The sequence below is a fragment of the Saccopteryx bilineata genome, chromosome 4 (genome assembly GCF_036850765.1).
Source record: "Saccopteryx bilineata isolate mSacBil1 chromosome 4, mSacBil1_pri_phased_curated, whole genome shotgun sequence".
NCBI classification, from domain to species: domain Eukaryota; kingdom Metazoa; phylum Chordata; class Mammalia; order Chiroptera; family Emballonuridae; genus Saccopteryx; species Saccopteryx bilineata.
In genome coordinates, this window is record NC_089493.1 from 164,699,286 (window position 1) to 164,717,658 (window position 18,373).

At 36.7% G+C, this 18,373-nt stretch overlaps 1 protein-coding gene across 7 annotated transcripts in view; it reads left to right on the forward strand.

The window, feature by feature from the left end:
- The window catches only part of MATR3 (matrin 3), a 36,713-nt gene that overhangs the window by 3,195 nt on the left and 15,145 nt on the right, over positions 1-18,373 (forward strand). For 3 of the 7 annotated variants that reach the window (XM_066272618.1, XM_066272616.1, XM_066272619.1), the window contains exons 2-5: positions 10,542-11,629; positions 16,427-16,488; positions 17,419-17,460; positions 17,781-17,893. In XM_066272618.1, the coding sequence (XP_066128715.1) occupies positions 10,718-11,629; positions 16,427-16,488; positions 17,419-17,460; positions 17,781-17,893 (1,129 nt within the window). In that variant the 5' untranslated portion in view covers positions 10,542-10,717. Of the gene's footprint in view, positions 1-3,712; positions 3,823-10,541; positions 11,630-16,426; positions 16,489-17,418; positions 17,461-17,780; positions 17,894-18,373 lie in introns of all 7 variants that reach the window. The other 4 variants (XM_066272621.1, XM_066272622.1, XM_066272620.1 and 1 more) reach the window with 2 other exon arrangements.

Sequence of the window (18,373 nt, forward strand, 5' to 3'; positions counted from 1 at the left end):
CACGCCAGGCCGACGCTCTACCGCTGAGCCAACCGGCCAGGGCCCCCCTAATTTTTGTGAGTGGTATATATCTCTTTTAGTTAGAATTACATTAAGTGCCCCACACTTGTTCTGAGTGGACCTGACTGGCTTTGGAAATAGACTGTATTAAGTTCTTGGAGGGTGGGGCTGAAGGGTTGTACACAGAGTAGTTTGCTATGTAGTGGACCTTCTCTCAATCAGTTAAAATTGCTAAAAAGCTATTCTGTTTAATTTTTATTTATTTATTCATTCATTTTATAGAGGAGAGAGAGTGAGACAGAAAGAGAGAGAGAAAGAAAGGGGGGAGGAGCAGGAAGCATCAATTCCTATATGTGCCTTGACTAGGCAAGCCCAGGGTTTTGAACCAGCGACCTCAGCGTTCCAGGTCAATGTTTTATTCACTGTACCACCACAGGTCAGGCTAAAAAGCTATTCTAAAGTTTAAAGGTTAATTGATATAAAATACATGTTTATTAAATGGCATGTGTCTGGTTTTTGTTTTTTTTAAATCTAGAGTCCCAGTTAGCCTGTGGTGGTTGTTACATATCTCAGGCAGAAACTGGTTAGTAGGAACACAAAGAAGGGTGTCTGTGGTGGGGGCTGGGTGTAGTTTTTCCCAGATAGTGGTGCTGTTGGCTAAGAGGAAAAGGAGAAGGGGAAAACCCACCTATGGTAGATATCCTGGTGGGCAGGCAGTAAATGCAGCCCTACGGTTGATAATAGGGACTGAAATAGGATCTTTGATTTGCACTATCATAGGTTGCTAATGGAGAACTTTACAAATTTTCAAGATGATTTGTGTGTTTCTTTCTTCTCTGCCTGCCATCCTGTGTGGGAATTACTAGGGATGTTAAACCTCTTTCTTTGGTTTAACTCATAGGAGAACCTATACCATATGTGAATTTTTATTATTATTTTTCCATCCATTTGAGAGAGAATAAGGGAGGGTGGAAAGGGAGACAGAGAACAATCAACTTGTTGTTCCACCAACTTGTGTACCCACTGATTGCTTCTCACACATATCCTGACCAGGGCTCAAACTGACCTTGGTGCTCCAGGATAGTGCTCTATCTATCTACTGCGTCTGGAAAGGCATCATGGAGGAGACAGTTTTACACTTAAGAAACAGGAGACACCGAGACATTTTTTTCTCCTAAAAAAAAAAATTATTGATTAATTTTTAGAGCAGGGAGTAGGGGGAGATACATCAATTTGTTGTTCCACTTATTTATGCAGTAATTGCTTGCTTTTATGTGGTGGGGGCTGGTTGTAGTTTTTCCCAGATAGTGCTGCTGTTGACCTGGGGTCAAGCTCCCCCCCCAACCTTGGCATATAGGGATGATGCTCTAACCAACTGAGCTACCCAGCGAGGGCCTAGAAGTGTTCATAGCATTCTTGGTAAGGCAGAAAATTGGAAACGGCCTAAATATTCATCAGCTGCAGAGTAGATAAGTATATGTACCATATTGGGTATTTATATTGCAGTAAAGATGTAGGTTTAATTCATGTAAAAATCAGGGTTTTTTTGTTTTGTTTTGTATTTTTCTGAAGTTGGAAACGGGGAGGCAGTCAGCTGTATACTCCCGCATGTGCCCAACCAGGATCCTCCCGGCACACCCACCAGGGGGCGATGCTCTGCCCCTCTGGGGTGTCCCTCTGTTGCGACCAGAGCCACTCCAGCGCCTGGGGCAAAGGCCAAGGAGCCATCCCCAGCACCCTGGCCATCTTTGCTCCAATGGAGCCTTGGCTGCGGGAGGGGAAGAGAGAGACAGAGAGGAAGGAGAGGGGGAGGGGTGGAGAAGCAGATGGGTGCTTCTCCTGTGTGCCCTGGCCGGGAATCGAACCCGGGACTTCTGCACGCCAAGCCGATGCTCTACCACTGAGCCAACCGGTCAGGGCTCAAAAAAATCATTTTTAAAAGCGAGTAACAATACATACAGATTAAGTCAGTTTGTAAAAAAAATTTTAATGCAAAATTAACATGTTTTTTAAGGTATATATGAAGTGCTAGTGCCTGGCCTGTGGTGGTGCAGTGGATAGCATCAACCTTGAATGCTGAGATTACTGGTTCAAAACCCCAGACTTGCCTGGTTATGGCACGTGTGAGAAGCATCTACTATGAGTTGATGCTTCTTCCTACTACCCCCACCCTTTCTCTCCCTCTATCCTATTTATGAAATCAATCAATTAAAAAAAATTTTTTTTTACAGAGAGAGGGATAGACAGGGACGGACAGACAAGAACGGAGAGATGAGAAGCATCAATCATTAGTTTTTGGTTGCATGTTGCAACACCTTAATTGTTCATTGATTGTTTTCTCATATGTGCCTTGACCGCGGTCCTTCAGCAGACCGAGTAACCCCTTGCTTGAGCCAGCGACCTTGGGGTCAAGCTGGTGAGCTTTTGCTCAAACCAGATGAGCCCTTGCTCAAGCTGGCGACCTCGGGGTCTCAAACCTGGGTCCTCTGCATCCCAGTCTGATGCTCTATCCACTGCGCCACCGCCCGGTCAGGTGAAATCAATCAATTTTTAAAAATAAAAGAGACTGCAGAAGGAGGAAGATTGCATTGGAAATTGGTAGGTCAAAGGAATCTAAGGTTTTATTAATGTTCTGTTCCTAAACATGAATATTTGTATACACTAGTTGGTATGATGTATTAAAGTGGAGGTTGGCCTTAAGAAAATTACTGATATTAAATAATGAGAAGAGAGGCCCTGGCCGGTTGGCTCAGCGGTAGAGCATCGGCCTGGTGTGCGGGGGACCCGGGTTCGATTCCCGGCCAGGGCACACAGGAGAAGCGCCCATTTGCTTCTCCACCACCCCCCCTCCTTCCTCTCTGTCTCTCTCTTCCCCTCCCGCAGCCAAGGCTCCATTGGAGCAAAGATGGCCCGAGTGCTGGGGATGGCTCCTTGGCCTCTGCCCCAGGCGCTAGAGTGGCTCTGGTTGCGGCAGAGCGACGCCCCCTGGTGGGCAGAGCATCGCCCCTGGTGGGCGTGCCGGGTGGATCCCGGCCGGGTGCATGCAGGAGTCTGTCTGACTGTCTCTCCCTGTTTCCAGCTTCAGAAAAATACAAAAATAAATAAATAAATAAAAGAGAAACACATTCCAGCTAATAATTTGCACTGATACTGAGCAGCCTCCAAACTGCTAACACAGTGACCTCTCTCAAGGTGTTGGTGGATGGTGGAAAATGGGTTTAGATAAGTAGGATGCAATCAGTATATGAAAGACATTGACAACTATGGTGCGACTTGAATTGGTGAATACACAATACAGTGTACAGTTGATATGTTGAACTGTATAGCTGCAACCTGTATAGTTTTGTCAGCCATTGTCACACCTCCCCCCCAATAAACTTAATAAAAAAGGGGGAAAAGGAAACCATATGTGGACTTCATGTGGTAAGTAGTAAAAAGTAAGTACTATATGTTTTTAGGCAGTAGAGTGTATAAGATAATGAGTTATGTTTTAGCACATTTGTATTGGAAGCTGAACATGGAAGGATGCAAAGAGGCCAGCTAAAAGGCAGGAGGACTGAAGATCTCCAGTAAGATATGGACAGGAAATTTGTTCTGGAGGTTGCAAAGGTGAATTTAAAAGTAGATTGGCAATAGAGAATAAGGAAGGTAGAGGTTTAATTTGTCTGCTTTCACTAGTATCTACTTTTGTTCTTCAATTTTATTTGTCTAGGTTACTGCCAGTCTTTAAAATTTGATCTTTTAAATGGACTTCAGATTCAGTAACAAAATTCAAAAATGAATTCTGGCTTTGATAGAAATGGCTGGGACATTCATTAAAAGGTATAGTCAGTCCTTTTATCTCTAAAGTTTGCTTTCTCATTGGTTTTGAGGATCAGATTATGTAGGTGATTACTGTGTGTGTTTACCATGTGCCTACTGTGTGTGTTTACCATGTGCCAGACATCATTCTAGGTGTTTTATGTGGACTATTAAATCTTTACAGCCTTATGAAATAAGTATTGTTTTTATTTCCACTTTATGTATGGAAAGTAGAGAAGTAATTTGCCCAAGGTCACACAGTTATTTTGTAATAGAACCAGGGATTACATCAAGGCATTTTGGGCTCCAAAAATCTTAGTATATACCAAATGAAAGTTGTACAAGTGTTTGTGGAAGCCAAGGAAGTAAAACACAAAGTATCTTTTTTTTTTCCTGAGAGGGGGAAGAGAGAGGTGAAAAGCATCAACTCATAGTTGCCTCAGTTTAGTTGTTCATTGATTGCTGCGTATATGTGTGTGTGGTGGTGGTGGTGGGGGTCCAAGCCAAACCAGTGATTGCACTCAAGCTGACAACTTTGGGGTTTCAAACCTAGGACCTCACTGTCCCAGGTCTATACTTTCTATCCACTTGCACCACCACCAGTCAGGCTTTTAAGGATTTTTTTCCCCATTGATTTGAGGGGAGGAGGGGGAAAGGAAGAGAAGCAGCAACCCCTTCTTCTGAATTATTCCATTTAGCTGTATGTACATTAGTGGCTTCGAACCCATGACCTTGGTATGATAGGTCCATAATGTCCTATCCAAAGTTAGTATCGTATTAAATCGAGTCAAATTGTCTGGTAAATGGAGTAACTTTCTGTCTTGTGGTAAGGGTTTGTTAATCAGTTTCCTTATTGCTTTAGCCTGAAAATATTTAATGTCTAATCATCACTGGGAAAAATTTGTAGGCTTGGAAGAAGAAAAATATTCCAAGTCTGAGTAAGAATCCCTTCTACTAATTAACATGTTTTCTATTTTAGTAGCTGAAGGCACTTTGCAACACTTATCTTTAGTCTAAGAATCCAGAAATGAATCCAAGTCTGTAAGATGGATTAAGAGCAATAGTCTTAAAGCCCTTGAGAATATTTTTCAGACTTCCTGGCACTACATTTTATGTTTCACCTTTTCTATTGTGTGATGAGTCACGTATTGCATGTATTGCTTTATACAAAACTGAAATTAATAAGAGCTGGGGCTTTATTTCCTAAGGGGTTTGCTATTTAAATTAATTAGTTTATCTTGAAGAACCTTTTAAGTCACTCATAGGTATGCAATAGTGAGATGAAATTATGACCCTGAAGAATAGACATTAAAAAGTATACTGTTTTACTGTGGCTCAAGCTCTATATAAAAAGTTGAATAGGGCCCTAACCAAGTGGCTAAGTAGATAGAACATCATCCTAGCACACCAAGGATACATTTTTGATCCCCATCCTGTCAGGGCACTACGAGAAGTAAAATCGTATGGAACAAGAAATTGATGCCTCTCTTTCCTCCCTCTCTTTCTCTCTCTCTCATCAATGTAAAGTTAAAAATATATTTAATAGAGTTGACTAGTACCTTAGATATAAACATTTTTAAAAATCAAACCCTTAAATGAAATAAGTTATATATTGAGAATATATGGTGATGTAAACTAACATTAAAATAAAAATTTATAATGTTTTAAAATGGAAACTTGATAATTTATAAAAACCATTATAAAATTAGTGAGAAAACTTTAAGAAATAACTAACCTAACCCTGTACTTGAATTGGAAATGAGTCAAGTGCCTGTTTTAAAAGTTTGGCCCACAAGAATCAATGCTTTTTTGTGATTGACAAAAATTAAGCATCTACCTCGCCAAATGATGCTTCTTTGAAATTGCTAATAATAGTGAGCTGTCCCTGCCATCTATTGGTGAGATGGGTAGGGCATTTTTACTGAATTGGTATTGTTGTTTGCCACCTTAAACAACAGATCTGGCATATTTTCACAAGAATGTTTGACTTCAATAGAACATTTGGGGAATCGGAATATTTGTTGCAGCCTTTGTGTTTTCTATTCAGAAGGCGAAAATAAGAAACTAGTTTTCTGGCTGCTACTTGTATCTATATGAGATGAAAAATTAAAATACAAGATGTTTTTTCCTTAGTATCTACAAGTTTTATGGTTCTATTATCTGAAAATTAGTTGCTTTAAGGAAGTCATTTACACAATTAAGGACATAGCTCAAGATCTGCATGGTAGTAGATATCTTTAAAACAGCATTTAAAAATTATTTAGAGGCTAAAGATTTTCTTCTCTTTTTTAAAAGTCCTTTAGGACTAAAGTCTCTATACTTATTTTAGTAGTCCTGCTAAATAAACGATCCTCTGAAGGAGTGAATAATAGGACTAACAAGTAATCTTTATTTTACAGAGGAAATCTAGATAGGGAACAACCATTTGCTTCTGTTCTCTATGACCTTTCTGACTGTGTTAGCTATTCATGGAGAGGGGTCATTGAATATTAAGTAAAACTTATTTTAACTACATATAATATTTGTTCAGATGTTGAATGTGAAGCTAACACTTAATAGTGTTTACAATTAGGTCATAAACTAGTTTTAAGTTCTAGGTTAATTTAATAGGTTTCAGTGGTAGAGGGTCAGCCCAACTTGTGAAAGTCCCGGGTTCAGTTCCTCTTAGGGCACACAAGAGAAGCGACTATCTGCTTCTCCATCCTCCTCCCCCCCCACACACACACTACCACCTCTCTCTTTTTTTCTCCCGCAGCCATGGTTTGAATGTTTCAAGCAAAGTTGGTGCTGGCCCAGGGTGCTAAGGATGGCTCCATGGCCTTGCCTGAGGCGCTAAAATAGCTTGGTTGAGCAGCTGCCTAGACAGGCAGAGCATCTCCTGGTAGTGGGCTTTCTGGAGGGATGCGGGAGTCTGTCTCTGCCTCCACCTCCCTGCCTCTCAACTTTAAAATAAGAAAGGTTCTGCGCTAATGGGCATTTAGAATTTATTATATAAAGATTTTAAATGGGTAAGTTAGATTTTGGCATTACATTTTAGAATTCTCTCTAAGGAGCTATTTTCAAACTTTAATATATTATGAGAAGGCAATTTTTTTTGGGGGGGGGCATTTTTCTGAAGCTGGAAACAGGGAGAGACAGACAGACTCCCGCATGCGCTCCACTAGGATCCACCCGGCACGCCCACCATGGGGCGATGCTCTGCCCATCCTGGGCGTCGCCATGTTGCGACCAGAGCCACTCTAGCGCCTGAGGCAGAGGCCACAGAGCCATCCCCAGCGCCCAGGCCATCTTTGCTCCAATGGAGCCTTGGCTGCGGGGAGGGGAAGAGAGAGAGAGGAAGGCGCAGCGGAGGGGTGGAGAAGCAAATGGGCGCTTCTCCTGTGTGCCCTGGCCAGGAATCGAACCTGGGTCCTCCGCACGCTAGGCTGACACTCTACCGCTGAGCCAACCGGCCAGGGCTGAGAAGGCAATTTTATAATTATGGAGGGCAAACCTATAATAAAAGAAACTGATCTTTTAAAAATCTTTCGTAATTGGGGGAAGGGGGATGCATTCTGGGCAACACTAGAATCTATGTAAACATAATAAATTTTAAAAATCAATAAAAAATCTTTAGTAATTTAGTAAGCATCTCAGTATTGTGTTAACTTTAGTAGGCAGGTCTCACTTATATGAGCCTTTTTTTCCCATTTGCATGAAATTTTTTTCCCCAACCTTTTATTTTTCAGTCAATGTGTATCTTTTTTTTGAGGTGTGTCTCTTGTAGACAGCATATGTATGGGTCCTGTTTTTTTTATTTTTTAATTCATTGTGTATATGAGCCTTTTAAAGTGGTTTGTTTTACAATTGCCCAAAGGTACTAAAGAAATTGTTTGTTTTTTTAAATTTTTTTTTTAATTATTCATTTTAGAGAGGAGAGGGAGAGACAGAGGGAGAGAGAGGAGAGACAGAGAGAGAGAAGGGGGGGAGGAGCTGGAAGCATCAACTCCCATATGTGCCTTGACCAGGCAAGCCCAGGGTTTCGAACTGGCGACCTCAGCAAGAAATTGTTTTCATAAAAGCTTTTTAAACAGAGGTGGTGTTGTAGCCTGATCAGTTGGTTAAGAGTGTTCTCCTCATACACGAAGTTTGCTTGTTTACTCTCCTGTCAGGGCACAAAAATCAACCAGTGAACAAAGGCTTAGATACATGGAAGAGACTGACAGCTGGGGGGGGAACGACTAGATGATTGAAGGTGAAGGGATTAAACAGAGAAGAAGACATAGACCACAGTGTGGTGATAGCCAAAGTTAGTAGGGGGCTGGGGTGGAGGTGGAAGTGGGCAAAGGGAAGGGGGACAAAAGAGTCTTTGCTTGGGGCTATGAGCACTCCATCCAATGTGCAGGTGATGTTTTATTGAGTTTCATATTTGAACCTGTGCCCCAATAAATTCAGTTTTTATAGCCAACCAATGGATGCATAAATAAGTGGAACAACAAATAGATGTTTCTCTTTTCCTTTACCTAAAGTCAATAAAAAAAATTTTTTTAAATCAGAAAAAAATAGTGCCTGATTTCTCTCAGTTTCTTTGTTCTAATGAAAGTATTTTAAGAATTTTGTTTGTTTCAGAGATCTGACTTCAGTACCTTTTCAATAATATTACTCTCATATCTTTGTGTGGGGGTGTATTTAAATTGAAACTGAGTCAGAAATATTAAGATTAATCTTAATGAAATTACAAGTTGTCATGGGGTTGACATTGTCTTACCCTTTTTCTGACATCCATTTTCTGTTTTGTTAAAGGTTATCTTTTAACTTAACTTTTTTTTTCAGATTTATTGTTTTCATTGTACTTTACAAAGAAGTAATTGAGATCTCTAATCTGACAAATTCTTCTTAAAATATGATGGATTTAAAATTTTCATACATGATCATAATACTACTGTATAGTTTCCCAGAGGGAAAAAGAATAGTTTTTAAAAACTGGCTTTTCAACAATGCAAAGCTTTGGCTATAACATGAAGAGCAAAAATACAATGAATAATAATAGCCTTGGTATTTTGAAATACCGATTTTGTAAAACCCTCTAAAAGTTTTGCTCTTTCTCAAAGTATACATGGAAATTTAGAAGGTTCTACTAGTGTTTTTACACAATTTCTGTATGGCATTTATAAGACATAAACTCATCCAACAAAGTCCGCTTACTCTTATCTTTATTTTTATTAATCTTATCTGAATGCCTAAGTAGTTTATATAGTAGGTTTCATCCAGAACTAGTTTCTTTGGTGTCTTTTCTCCAATTCATCTTTCTTGGTGTGCAAAAACATGTATAATTCCAGTCACCTCTGATAGCATTTGTGTCTTTTAAACTTTTTTACATCTTTTTGTAAAATGTCCTGCCTGTAACCTTTTTAAAAATATTTCCTCTACCACTGTATTTGTCCAGTGTTTTCTTGCTTTATTCTATCATTGGTGGGATTGGTTCCATAATGGACTTGAAACTATTGAATATTGCCTGGTTTTTAACAGTAAAAACCAGGCAATATTTAATGTATTGAACTATCAATACTTAGGTGTATAATCAAACAAAATTTAACAAAGCCTCTAGATAGAATTTTCTAGCAAATGATTTAAAACTTCTGTAGTAGTTGTGATTATAAAAATTGTTTCATCAAGGACATTTGATGTATATACCATTTAATATTTTATGAGAGTCATACATAATTGCTTTGCAAATTCTTGCATAACAATTTCTGGGGTAAAATAACGATTTAAGAAAGAAAATGAAAATTTCATCCAGAAACATATCTTGGGTGATCGTATTTAGAATTAAAATTTTACAGGTAATTGTGGCTATTCTTGTGAAAACTTTCCAGAAATCTCTGCAAGCAAGATCTTGTTTTCATTTTTCCTGTTTTGAGCTCTACAGGTGCTGAAGCCCTGAGCATTAAATGAGTGTTGATGGATACTAACCTGGGGAGTTTCATTTCTTTAAATCATGTACACTTCCTGTATTGGGTTTTTTTTTTCCTTGGACAGTCTCTTATTTCCATACTGGCCATGCTTAGTTCTTACCTTATAATATTAGAAATGAAATAATCACTGCCTGACATAGGGTGGAAAGTAAGAAGGCAGTTAGTTATATGGCGTAAATTTGTGCATAAATCCTTAAACTGTAGGAAGTCAATTTTCTTCACATCTGTCTTTATACCTCAAATTGATTTTGCTCCATAAAAGTCTCTGCTGTTGCATTTGGTCTTAGATCTTATACTAGGTACTTGACACCTAAACTTCATTTACTTGTTTTACTTAGTTCTTTCTGATAGTTATAATAGGTCTCATTTTCTAAAGCAGAATACAATTGATTCATCTTTGACTTGTTGACATTGATTTTTTATTTTTAGTCTTCTGGAACATAAGCATCATAGGGTGTATTTTTATTCTTCTGAAAGAAAAGACCCATCTATATTTTTACTGAAATTTTGATGTGCCTCAGACATCTAACCCTTCAATTGAAATGTTTTTAAATTTAGTATGAAATTCCCTTTAATAGTTAAAACTTTAGCATGAAAGACTACTTTTTAAATATCTATATGCAGGCTCTGCATACATCTGGAATCTGTTTAAGATATATAATAAATTCCTTGTAAGTTTGAGATCTTAAGTGGTTTTTTTAATCAACATGATGCATAAGTTTTTTTCTTTAAAAAACGGCATCTACTTAAAGGGATTTATGACTAAAATTGCTTATTTTTCTACAGAGTTGTCTGCTGGTTCTCAGCTTGAAGAAGATTCTACAGTCCTTATTGATCCTTTTTCTTGGCGTTACCATTTTTTGAAGCACAGTTAACCTAGTTTTCTAGTTTGAGCTTTCTTTTTGGCCATCTTAAAAAAAATTTTTTTTTAATCTATAAATTAGACCAGAGATAGTTCTACAATGTCCAAGTCATTCCAGCAGTCATCTCTCGGTAGGGACACGCAGGGTCATGGGCGTGACCTGTCTGCAGCAGGAATAGGCCTTCTTGCTGCTGCTACCCAGTCTTTAAGTATGCCAGCATCTCTTGGAAGGATGAACCAGGGTACTGCACGCCTTGCTAGTTTAATGAATCTTGGAATGAGTTCTTCATTGAATCAACAAGGAGCTCATAGTGCACTGTCTTCTGCTAGTACTTCTTCCCATAATTTGCAGTCTATATTTAACATTGGAAGTAGAGGTCCACTCCCTTTGTCTTCTCAACACCGTGGAGATGCAGACCAAGCCAGTAACATTTTGGCCAGCTTTGGTCTGTCTGCTAGAGACTTAGATGAACTGAGTCGTTATCCAGAGGACAAGATTACTCCTGAGAATTTGCCCCAAATCCTTCTACAACTTAAGAGGAGGAGAACTGAAGAAGGCCCTACATTGAGTTATGGTAGAGATGGCAGATCTGCTACACGGGAGCCACCATACAGAGTACCTAGGGATGATTGGGAAGAAAAAAGGCACTTTAGAAGAGATAGTTTTGATGATCGTGGTCCCAGTCTCAACCCAGTGCTTGATTATGACCATGGAAGTCGTTCTCAAGAATCTGGTTATTATGACAGAATGGATTATGAAGATGACAGATTGAGAGATGGAGAAAGGTGTAGGGATGATTCTTTTTTTGGTGAGACCTCACATAACTATCATAAATTTGACAGTGAGTATGAGAGAATGGGACGTGGTCCTGGCCCCTTACAAGAGAGATCTCTCTTTGAGAAAAAGAGGGGCGCTCCTCCAAGTAGCAATATTGAAGACTTCCATGGACTCTTACCGAAGGGTTATCCCCATCTGTGCTCTATATGTGATTTGCCAGTTCATTCTAATAAGGTGAGTTAATGCAACAGATGCTTCTAATTTCTTTTACATTGTAGTGTCTATTCTGTATTTACCTATATCTTTTACTCTAATTCTGTAGTCTGGTGACACTGAGTTGATCAAGAATTTTATACTTTTGAGTATACTTTATTTGGAAGGTAATTGTTTTTTGAGCATAAACCAGGGCTTTACATTAATACAATCTGCCTAGATTACTTCTGGCCACAAAGCTGTCATCCATTGGGATTATCTTGTTGGTTTTTGGCATCAGTATATTCTTCTTAATCATATTTAAGCAGTTTTTTGTCTGCTTTGTTGAATTGTTTTAAGTATTTTTTATGCAGTCAATGTGCTCTGCCATTCAGGATGCTAGATTTTAGCTTTCCATCTGTCTTGATTGTTGATTTGTATGTAGTAAAGATGGATTCTTGAACAATTCTCTTTTTTTCCTTATCTGTGGCTACAGGGAAAGAGTTAATGTAGAGCCCTGGTGTTTGTTTCAGTATGTTTCATATTTTAGATTAGTTCATTCTTCCTTTTTTAATTTCCCTTAACACAAATTCTCATGCTGTGACTGAAATTTTTCATCATTTTTTTTCTGCTTTTCCACAACTTTCTTAAACATACTTCAAAACTCACTTTTTATTATCCCATATTGCATCTATACCTTTAGAGACTTGGAAAAATCAATTACTGCAGTATCCTGCTCTGTGTTCCTGATAAAACATATTCTTTTTCTGACTTAGGCTTAGATTTCTGCTATAGTCATTTGAGGGGAAAAAAAATATATGTCGAATTCTCCTTTGCTTTAATTATCACATCTGGCAAAATGAGAACTTTTTCAAAATGCCCTTTTAAATGTTCTTTCTCTTTCAACGTTTCAATTTTACTCATTCTCTGATTTTTTCCCCCCTGTATACAGTGCAGTTGACTTAAAGTCAACATTATAGCACTCTTACTAGCTTGATTATAATCTGTGACCATCTGGTTTTCCTGATGTGCTGTATATAGTTAATTCTGTTTAACTGGAACATGTTGCTGCCATGAAATTGATGGTTACGGTTACAGGGGAGCTTTTCATTTACAGTAACATCCGGAAAGGTCATTTTCTTTTCACAGCTAGTCCCTTAAAATGCATTTTTTAGTGAGTTAATTTTTGAGTAAACTAAATAAGATTATTAGAGATTTTGTTTTTAATACGCTGTAGATCTTGATATTTTTGTCTCAGATAATTAAACGACGAGACTTCTGTTTTTAAATTTAGAGTGCTCAAAAAATGTTTTAAAAATAATTCTTAGTATATACCTATTGCAAAAATCTTGAATTAATGTATAGTTTAAGTAATCAAACAAGGAATGTTATTTTTATTCCCTACCAAAATAAATTAACATTAAATGCTAAATTTAATTTCATAGATTAATTTTTATTTAAGACATAGAGCCCAAAACTTAAAAAAAAAAGGAAATTTTGTTTGGTAGGTGTTTTTGATACTGTCTTCAAATTTGTTGGATAATACTAAGTATATCATGGAATTTAGTTTTTATTCAGTGCTGAACTTCAAGTTCTGTGTCTGATGGAAGTTGATTTAATGAAAAGATCAGTTAAACTTTGGTGACACAAAATGCTTTTTTTTACTTGCCTATTTGCAGTAATGGCAATATTGACTGATATTTTCAACTAGGATCTCTAAATTCCAAGGAAAATCACTAGGTACAGTGTCTTAAATGAATGTGATTGTAAGGGAATTAAAATCTTTGTTGAGTCAAAACCTGTTAAAAGACGTCTTCTGACTTTGAGCAGTAATTTAACCTTGTTACTTGCACATAGAAAAATCAGTTGAGTGAAAGAACACAAAAGGAAACCAGGGGAGGATTTGAATCATATATATATGATTATTTTTTTCTCCAAATTTTGCTGCCTTTTTGTTCCTGAGCAGTGACATTAATAAATGACAGTAAATGGGTCTAAATTAAAAAAGAACAGGTTTAAGATACTTGGTGAAATTTTGGATTCACGAGTAAGATACCCTAACTCTAGTGCAAGAGGTACTTTTAACATGTAAACATGCTTAGGCCTTAGCTAGTTTTGGGAGTTCTGCCACAATACTGGGAATATTTAAGAACTAGTTTAGAGGTTCTTTGCTTGTTTGATTTACAAATTTTGTATTTGTAAATTGGACCAATTTTAAGAAGTGGAAATCTCAAGGTATTCAAGTTTTCTTAACATAGCTGATGTTTTCCTGGGTACCTGCATTATTAAAAAATTAAATACATTTAGCAGTGGTTTTTACTCATTTGATAGCTGGTTTAGAAACAATGTGACTGACTTTAGAGAAAATTTCTGTGGTGAAAGTAGATGATGAAAAAAATTTTAAACATTTAATCCTGCTCTCTGGTATTGCTGCATAACTTGGAAAATCTGTTCTTTTCACTTATTGGTAACATTAAATAATGGACATGATCAAAACTTCTTAATGTGAAGTAAGAAACTTGGTGAAAGAAACATCGTCTAATTTGTCATCATTATTTTTGATATTTTAAGTGACTTTCAGTGATGGTGTTGCTTTTCTTTCTTTTTAGGTCATTTTAGAACGTCAAGTTGCTTTTCTACACAACCTCAAATCCTTTTACTTAAAGGAAACTGCCCTTTTGCTGTCTTGTCACTTGAGTTCATTTATTTCCTTTTAGTATTGCTCTAGGAGACCTTATGTTCTTTATTCTGCCATTCCAGAAGTGCTTCTCCAAATTATCCTTTCTTTGTATAACTTAGTTTTCCTACAGAACTTCTGAATTCAAAAAGTGAATCCTTAGTCTTTATCAATCTGATGTGAGAGTGACCTCAATGTAGAATCCAAGGATATAGGTTTTTAAAAAACCCTTTGACTCTTAATCCTATCCTCACTTTAAACTAAACAGGAAAAGATCAGATGTGGTAGTGCAGATTAGTAATGGGTGGGTTTGGGAGGTTTGCAACTGGTTTTCATCTTGGCCTTCCTTGTAGTACTTTGAAAGATCTACCACACTTAGTATTAGTTTGAACCTTTAGAGGGAATGGGAAATTGGATATAAATAATTTCTGTGCAACTAGATGAGATATCCTTTCCATCTCCTATGATTTAGAAGCATGCCTTAACAGTATAACTTACTCCTCTCCCAACACACTACTTTTCAAGTATTTTATAAATAAAATCTGAGAATATTTTTAGTTCAGAAAATTCTAAATTTGTTTAATCCTTCTTCTGAATTTTGTGAACTTTACCCGTGGCGCCTCTTACAGCCTTTTTAAAAGTGGCCTCCAATAAGTCAATGGTCTGTTGCTTTGCAAGTAAAATTTTTTTATATCCCAAATATTTGGTTGTAGAGCCAGCTGGAAAAATCTCTTTGTATAGCCATTATATTCAAAAGACAATCTAGATTTGAGAGGTAGCTCTTCGCAAGTTCTGAGAAGTATCATTCTGTTTGGACGTATTCCATCTTAGTTCTCTCGTGGGATTTTAGTTAATTTTATTATGTCATAGCAATGTATGTAAGCAAGCTTATAATATAAATCAGTTTTTAAAATTAGGATCCCGTTTATTAATATAACTAAAGCTTTTCCAAAAGGTATCTCTTGGTTATTTGGTTTCTTGTTTTAATTCAGCTTTGAGTGAGACCTTTTTAAAAAACATTGCCTGACCATGTTTTATATTCCAAATATAATTGTACCTAGGTAACGTGGGTGTTACAAAGTTTGTTGCCTAATTTAGGAATTTGTGAAAAGTACTACTTAAAAAGAAGAAAAACAAAGAAGAAATTGTAAAACAAGATAGCTTTTATAAGCAATGTAATAATCATTCCTTTTTTGAGCACTGTCTTTACCCCTGGCAATGTTCTGATAAGCAGTTTACCTTTATTTACTTACTTTTCATAAAACCATAGAAGAATATTGAATCGCAGTGAATTTTATCTTGTACCAGGGATTCACATCTAGCAAGTAAATGATACCTTGGAAATGGAACCCAAGCAGTACAGCAGCAGAGCCCACTTTTCCCAACTCTTTCTTATGTTAATCACTTATATATTTTTTAAACACTAAAGAAAAAATTTATTTGCATAAAATAGTTAATCCCTTTAAATTTAAAATAATCAAAAAGGAGCAGGTATTGATCAAATGCAATGTTTCCTTCTCTAAAGGTTGGAAACAGGCATTGATTGAAATTTGCTTCTTTATTTTGGGGAAATATAATGGGAACTTAGTTTATGGATAAATGTGAAGCATTTTCTAGAAAAGCCATTCCTGTCTTAGCTTTTTTATATCTGTAGTTTACTTGGATCATACCTCAAAAGCTAGATGAAATTAAAGCTTATATTTTTAACATTGTTTACATTTAAAGTGATATTTTCTAGAAAAGTAGATATGAGTGTGGTATTTTGTCATATTTAGAGTACTATAAAAAACAATTCTAATATATGACATGAATAATTTAATTTGGTCTATAGCAGAAATTAGTATGTCTAGCTGATCCTCAAGGTCAGTTACTATTCTTGATCTTTATTAACTCTTTATCTTTTTTCTGTCAGGTCTGTTAGTATGTTAACCAAATTATCCAGTTTTTCCAAGAATGTGCATGGCGTATTTGAGGGCAGGATCAAGATACAAGGATTCGGATAAATGGTTTTAAATTAAATTCAATGTGATTAGTGAATGTGCAGGTGTTTATACAGCCTATAATAGATATTGCATATAGATTAACATTCTAGAAGTTGAACGGTTCAAACAAAAATATTTTAGCTTTATTTTTGTTAATTCTACTAATTTACTTTGCTGCAGGAGTGGAGTCAACATATCAATGGAGCAAGTCACAGTCGTCGATGCCAGCTTCTTCTTGAAATGTAGGAGTTTGAAATACCTTTAAAGCATCCTTAATCGTGATTCAGAAACAGCCATTGATTGGTTTTTGGGAGTTCATCATTTCTTTGTAATATCCACATTATTACGACTGTGTAGTTGATAATGTCCAGGCAATACTATTTAGTAAAATGTTTAGATCTGGGATCTTAATGGAATGTTAGATGCAGTAATAGTGGTACTTTGTTACTTAATATTATTTCTAGGATAAATGTAAAGAAATGCTCTTTTTATACAAATTGAAAGAATTTTTTAATAGACTGAAAAGGTAGCTTTTGATACATAGAGGGTTTTTTGGCGATGGAGACAGGAAGGGAGAGATGAGAAGCATCAGTTTGTAGTTGCAGCACCTTAGTTGTTCATTGATTGCTTTCTAATACGTGCCTTGCTGGGGGTTGGGGGGCCTCTAACTGAGCCAGTGACCCCTTGCACAAACCAGCGACCTTTGGGCTCATATCTGATTCCTCATTTAAACTGGCGACCTTGGGGTTTTGAACTTGGGTTCTCAGCATCCCAGGTGGACGCTCTATCCACTGGACCACTACCTGGTCAGGCCATACAGTATTTTCAGCAATAGTAATACATGCTCCAAAATTATTGAATATACAAGCCCATATTTTCATCTTCATGCAACACTTTTTCTATTATGACAACAAATATGAGAAATTTTTAATTTCAGCATTAGATTACTTACATTTTCAGTGCAGAACTTGTTTATTTTCATTCATTTGGATTATGAGTTTTGAAATTTTTCTTTGGGAAATATCTATATTTAACATGTTTTAAACCATAATATTTCTAACAGTCTTTCATATAACTTTACTAATAATTTATCTCTATTTTAAGGGCCAAACAAGGCTACTTTGTGAAAAGGACAGTTTTATTTTAAAGTTAATTTTCTGGTCTTTTTAAAGCTACCCAGAATGGAATCCTGACAATGATACAGGACACACAATGTAAGTTAAAATTTTTATGCTATTGTTTGTAAAGGAGATCAATATAAGGAATTCAGGTTAAACTTTCAAAATATCTTCTAATTTTTTTTTTTATTGAATATGAGAGCAAAAGCACTGTGGGTGAAAGAATTTTTAAAAACCATTTTATGTAGTAATTTTCATTGTATTAATTACTATTAAGATTTTCTTCTACATGCTTTACACATAAATGCCCGCAAAGATTAGAGTCATAGTTAGACAAGGGGTGTTTTAATAATAAATATTACTTCTCATGGATGTCACTATTGTGAGTCTTATATTTTATGTCTTTGCATTACTAGGGGTGATCCATTCATGTTGCAGCAATCTACAAACCCAGCACCAGGAATTCTGGGGCCTCCACCTCCCTCATTTCATCTTGGGGGACCAGCAGTTGGACCAAGAGGAAATCTGGGTGATTAGAAAACTCATGTTACCGTTTCCTAAGAGCTTTTGGTAGTTTGTTTGCTTTTTGTTTATTTTTTTAAGGGAAGAGATAATAAGTATCAACTCATAGTTACAGCACTTCAGTTCATTGATTGGGGGAAAGTGAGATGGGGGCTCTAGCTGAACTAATGATCCCACCCTCAAGCTGGTGAGCCTGCTCTCAAGCCAGCAACCTTGAGGTTTCAAACCGAACCCCAGTGTCCCAGGTCGATGCTGTACCCACTGCACCACCACCAGTCAGGCTTTAAGAGCTTTTACCATTAAAATAAACAATGATATGGGCAAAAGAAAGCTTATTAAACTGTTATTCAAAAATAACATTGCATTAAAAGATGTGGTACTCTTACAATATTTATAATATCCTTTTAGTGTTTTAAAGTTCATTTTTCAATTGAAATGGCCTATTATGGCAATATATATATTATGCGACTGAAAAAAATACTTTTTC